Source organism: Mustela nigripes, chromosome 1, assembly GCF_022355385.1.
Source record: "Mustela nigripes isolate SB6536 chromosome 1, MUSNIG.SB6536, whole genome shotgun sequence".
Lineage (NCBI taxonomy): Eukaryota > Metazoa > Chordata > Mammalia > Carnivora > Mustelidae > Mustela > Mustela nigripes.
The window spans coordinates 33,681,254-33,687,253 of NC_081557.1; the positions used below are offsets into that span (position 1 = coordinate 33,681,254).

Consider the following 6,000-nt stretch of genomic DNA (forward strand, 5'->3'; position numbering starts at 1 on the left):
CGAGTCCCGCATCGGGTTCTCTGCTCAGCGGGGAGCCTGCTTCCCTCTCTCTCTCTGCCTGCCCCTTTGCCTCCTTGTGATCTCTGCCTGTCAAATAAATAAATAAAATCTTTTAAAAAAAAAAGGTAGTATAATGGGGCAACTGGGTGGCTCAGTCGGTTAAGTGTTTGCCTTCAGCTCAGGTCATGATCTCCAGGTCCTGGGTTGGAGCCCTGCATCAGGATCCCTGCTCAGCAGGAGTCTGCTTCCCCTCTCCCTCTGCTGCTCCCCCTGCCTATGCTTTCTTGCTCGAATATTACACAAATTGGGTGAAATAGAGAAAGAAAAAAGTTATCACTCTAACTTGATAATCTTAATGTGGCAACTGATATGGTTTGGTATGTTTGTATATGTTTTTCACATACTTAAAATCCAGTATATAGAATTTTATAGGCTGCTCTTTTCACAAAACGTTGTTACAAGCCCTTTTCCAGAGTCTAAATTTACTGAAAGACCTTTCATTGAAAGTCAGTTTGTTTTTTGTAAAAAAAAAAAAAAAAAAATTGGTTTTCATAACTTACTGAGACTTGTTTTAAGGGCTGTTCTTCCTGAGTTTGCTCAGGATTGTTAGCATATTCTTCCTTTGAGCATGCTTTCTATCCATATGTTTAGAAAAAAATTTCAATATAACTTTGAAGAATATATGCACATTCATTGCATTTTTTTAAGAAGAATATTTCCTGAAAGAAGTTTCCGTTATTCTGTTAATTTGGTTTTTTGGTCAACTATTCTGCTTTTTCTAGAGAGAGGTTATTACTTGAGTATATATTTTTGGAAGTTAGATTCCTGGGCTTGCTATTGTACAAGTGAAGATGGCTGAGGCTTAATAGCTGCATATTGCCCAAATGTATTTATGTGAAAATGTTGGCTTTACAAGATTCTTACTATTAGGTATTACAATTTTTATATCATGTAAAGTTCAGTAGGTGAGAAATTGTGCCTTATTTTGATTTGTATTTTTTATTAGTGAGGTTGAACATCTTCCCCTATATATATATTTTTTTCTTTTAGATTTTATTTATTTATTTGAGAGAGAGAGAGCTTGAGCCAGGGTTGAGGGGTGGATGGAAGGGCAGAGTGAGAGGGAGAAGCAGACTCCCTGCTGAGCAGGAAGCCCAACATAGGGCTCAATCCTAGGACCCTGGGATCATGACCTGGGCTGAATACAGTCACTTAATACACTGAGCCATCCGGGCACCCCCCCCATATAGTTGTATATTATCTGTGTTTCCTAGTTTATAAATTTATCTATTTTGATTATTTACATGAACTCTTGGGCAATAATAATATCTTTTGCATATTCATTGCAAGTATTTTTCACATTTTTTGCAGTGACTTTTGTTAATGCTTTTTGGTTTTGGAGGGATGTTTATTTTTAAGTGACAGGAATATAGAAAGAAGGTGGACTGAGAATAAACCAGGGATATGTAAAATTCTTATGTGCCATACTAATGGAATATGGATTTAATCTTGAGGACTGAGGAGCTACTGAAGGTTTTTGTTTTAAGGATCAAGTGAGATGATCTGTTTAGCAAGATTACTCCAAAAGCATGAGAGAGGATTAAAGTTGAGGCTGGAGGCCTGCAGACCAACCAGCAGGCTCTCATGGGTGGTAATCTTCAAGAGTGATCTGAAAAATAATAAGACCCTAAACATCAGAAGGGTTGGTGGAAAGAAGAGGGTGGGATGAGAGAGATTTAATAGAGTAGAATTAAACTCTTAGGAGGAGGGGTCAGCAGCAGCAGAGGAGGAGGAAAAATCTTGGCTGTATCTTAGATTATTGCTTTGTGTAGCCGGGTGGGTGGGTGGGTGGCAGTGGCTTTTCCTAAAATAAGGAATACAGTGGAACAGTGTTTGGGTTACATAATGAGGAATGATGTTGGGCTCAGCTTGAGGCATTTGAAATGCCCGTAGGATCAGTAGGGAGTTGCATATACTGATTTGTATTTATTATTCAGATAAAGCTTCAGAAATTTTCCTTTTTTAACATTAAATCTTTGCTTGTTTTAGGAGACTGTGGCTCAGGGACTAAAGGAGGGCCAGTTAAGCAAAGAGAAGTGTTCCTGTGCATTTCAAAACCTTCTTCCTTTTTATAGTCCAGTGGTAAGTATGAGTAAATGTATAGGTGGCTGAGTATTAGAGGATTACTGTATTGTTTTTATGTAAGTGCTTGCTCTCTGAGGCCATTGTCAAGAAAGATCGTGCGTACAATTCACATAACTTAGTGCCTTGCTCAGATAGATGACTGTGGGGTAATTCATGAGAGTAGCCTGAGTAGTGATTCTAATTTAAGAGAAAGGAGTCAACACTGAATTTATTGGACATCTTACTGTTATAAAGTAAATCACATATACATTAAGCAAAGATAAGATTCTTGGGTAAGAATGAACAGTAGGTTTTTGTGGTTCATCAGATTCCATTACATTTGCTACCATTAGAGATAGTTTTAAAATAGGAACTTTTGAAGTATGAAAATGAAGTATGGAATGTGGGAATGAGAAGCCATGTCAACAAGGAGTAGGGTAATAAAACTCAGTAATGGACGCTAAAGGGGAAGCAGTGGGGGTATAAATCGTAGTTCAAGATAAAACTAAATGGTAAGGGCTAGTCACTTTGATGTTTCAGGGGACTACCTGGGAATCCGTATTATTGTCATCTGGGGATCTGTCACATTTCTTTTCCTCTGGACTCTTTAGAGACCATAGGTAGAACATATAGTCAACAGCTGGTATTTTAAAACCACATTTTCTTCTACTTGTATTTATTTGGCTCTTTTGTTTGACTCACAGATAGAAGACTTTCTCAAAATTCTACATGAAGTTGATAAAACTCTTGCTGATGACCTGGAGAAAAGCTTCCCAAGTTTGAAGGCTCAGACTTAAACACTGATTTGGAGTTTCCTCTGCCCAATAAATGAACTTAACTTTTGGCACTGACAGTTGAAATTGACATGTAGGAGATGTTAGGTGAAGCCTGTTGGACCCTCATTGTCTGGTATTACACCTATACCCTTCTCTCTGCCCCAGTCTTCTCTCACTTAATTCGGCATTAGAATCTGGAGTTTTCCTCTGCTGTCAAATACACCACCCCATATGCATTTTTTGGTGGGGCGGTGGTGGGGGGAGGTATGGTTTTGTGTTAGTTGTCTTCTTTAGGTAAAAAAAAAACCAAATACAAGCTTATCATTGAGGTTCTTTTTAGGTTGAGGACTTGGTAAGGATTTTCTTCATACCTTTTAATTTGATTTTTATGTGAGAATTTTCTGTTTGTCTCCCCTGCAAGTACATTCAGCTGCACAAATAGAAAACCCTACTCTAAGAGCTTAATCTGATAGCTTTTATGTGTCTGATGCAATAAGAAATCCAGTGGTGAGCAGTCTAGACCAAATTTGTTGACTCAGGGATCCTGATTCCTTTTGCCTCCCCATGTAGTCTGTGTGTAGACCTTTGTGTTCATATTTATTGGTTAAGGGGACTTTAACATCTTTGGATCTTCCATCCACATTCAGGCAGGAAAAAGGAGAAAGAGGTAAAGGGACTTTGTCCTTCGAAGTCCTTACCTTCATATTTGTAAAGGACATTCCTCCCTGCCCGGAACTGTGTTGATGGCCATCCCTAACTGCAGCTATTTGAAATAAAGTCTCCCCCCCCCCCCCCCGGCTCTTAAAGAGAGAAGCATGAAGAGTTCTGAAAGGCTTTTTGATAGTCAGTCTGTGATTTTTGCTACAGTATACAAGCATATCTTAGCCTTTTGCGATTCTAAATTGTGTTGATTGTGTGCTAGATTGTCATTAACAACTAACTCAGAAGCAGGTTTTAGTTTATACAGTTCATTTTTTTTTAATGTTGTAACTATGAAGATAGAAATGTAACATTTTGATGAAAGTGTATTAGCAAAAATCTCTATTTTCAGCATAATTCCAGTGGTTAGATTTCAGAAAATGTTTTGCTTGAGTGAGTTCGGAGTTATTTAAATTAAGATGGAGGGAGTTTAAGAACTTCGGACTGTATGCAAACTGGGCTTCATGTGATTTCCCTCACATAACATTTTTATCCTTGTATAGTGCTTCAAAATAAGATCTGTGCAGAAAGACAGCCAGGGAAGCTATTCCCTATTCTTAGGGAAGCAGTTTGCATTATTTAGTTACTGAAAGTAGAGTTTTTAAGAAAATATGAATTATGAATAACAAAGCTAGCTTTTTACCAGTCTTCAGGTAGTTTTCTGGATTGTTTACGCAGCTGTGACTATTAATCTAGTTTTATTTATGAGATGAGGTGAGCTTTGGATCCTCTTACTGTGCTAGCTTCCCAGCCTCCTCCTTTGCATAAAAAGCACAGCCATCTTTTTAAACCCCTCTTCTGGTATATAGCCCCTTCTCAGTTTATTGCAGAATCTTTCTAGCTTTGGTCTTATCTCACATTTTGTCTTTTTTCTTTAAGTGACTTTTGCTGATAAAACATTAGGACATACCATTACTGAGAAGAGATACACAATTTCCAGTTTGGAGGTAGTTTTATTGTTGAAAATATTCCTGCTGAAAAGAAATGAATATAAAGTTAAAATCTTACTGTTAACTGTGATTAGTAGGTTTACGCTATAGGTTTTCATGTCTTCTGTGCTGACCTTATCCTAGGCTGAATGTGACTGTATTTAACGTGAGATCTCAAGGGCACTGGTGAAGTCACTTCCTGTGTATGTGAACTAATGTGAGTTTGCTCCTTGGTGCCTTACAGATAGAGGCTACACCAGGTGGAGCTATCAAACAAAGTAATCTTTCTTTGCAACAGAACATTAGGAATAACTTCCAAAGCTGTGATCCTTGAGGAGTGGTAAGGGAGCTCTTTTTATTTAGGATTTGAGATGAATATTCAGAGGCAGACCTTTATCATTGCAAGCAGAGGCGGGTAGAAGGTCACACATACATACTTAGAAAATATGTCTAACATGCATTGTGTGTTGTGTTAGGAAGCTTGTCTTCCTTCTGGAGCAGAGATATTAACATGATGAGGCAGAGGTAACTCTCGGACACTTTATGGCCCATCTGCACAAGTGTTGGCTTAGTGGTTGAGCCCAAACTGGTCAAGGCTGGCTGGAGCTCAATTCTCCTGTTGTTAGTTTCTGAAAGATAAAATTACCAGTTCCTGTAGGGTGAGCTCAGAGGATCTGCCAATGATACCTGCTAGCTAGTACTAAGAATTCCATTTTATCTTGAAGTTTAAGGTGAAAGGTACAAAAAACCCTGTAAGAGTAATATTCCCAAGTTGTTAGTCATGTTTACTTGAGTGCATATGAATTTCGCCTTTTGTTTTAGAAATAGCACATTTTAAAAGGGAAGCAGAAAGCTCCTAGCTGTCTGAGGGAAAGAGTGCCACTCCAAGTGGGTAAGTCACCAAGGGAGAAAAAGAATATATTTGGGAAGGTTCGGAATGTCCAGGTTATTTTCTGTTTCCCATTTCTTCCTTGGACCTGCCCTGTCACTTGTTACTAATTGCTCTTGTAACATGATAAGGTATTGTATATTTTCGTATTTTGATATGTTTGCAAACTTCCTAAATCTATAAATTATAATAGTTTTTTAAAGAAATAAAAGATGAGCAATGCTGAATCTTTTTAATACTATACAGTCTGATGAATTCACCCCCCAAATTTAGGACTTGCATTAATTACAGGTGATATTTTGAAATGGTGCTTTCTCCAGGAGCTTAAATATGAAATTTGGAATTACATGTACAAATGAAATGAAAACTTTTACTATACTTTGTTGCAGAGAAGGGGAAATGTACAAAATGAACTTGGGTTATTATGTTAAATATGTTGTTCTATTTCTAATTAAATTAGAGTTTGATTTTTGAAGTATCTAAACCACTTAAGACCAAACACTTAGGACATATTTTCCTTTTGCCCCTCCCCACCAGTCTCATAGAGGGACAGATAGAAAAAGTTGTGCAACCTGTAGCAGAT

The 6,000-nt window shown here is 37.8% G+C and overlaps 1 protein-coding gene across 2 annotated transcripts in view; it reads left to right on the top strand.

Annotated features, from left to right (window-relative positions):
• SAAL1 (serum amyloid A like 1) overlaps positions 1–5,644 on the top strand; it is a 28,872-nt gene extending 23,228 nt beyond the window's left edge. For both annotated transcript variants that reach the window (XM_059407528.1, XM_059407530.1), the window contains exons 11-12: positions 2,050–2,142; positions 2,829–5,644. In XM_059407528.1, the coding sequence (XP_059263511.1) occupies positions 2,050–2,142; positions 2,829–2,921 (186 nt within the window). In that variant the 3' untranslated portion in view covers positions 2,922–5,644. The remainder of the gene's footprint in view (positions 1–2,049; positions 2,143–2,828) is intronic.
• Positions 5,645–6,000: the final 356 nt, after the last annotated feature.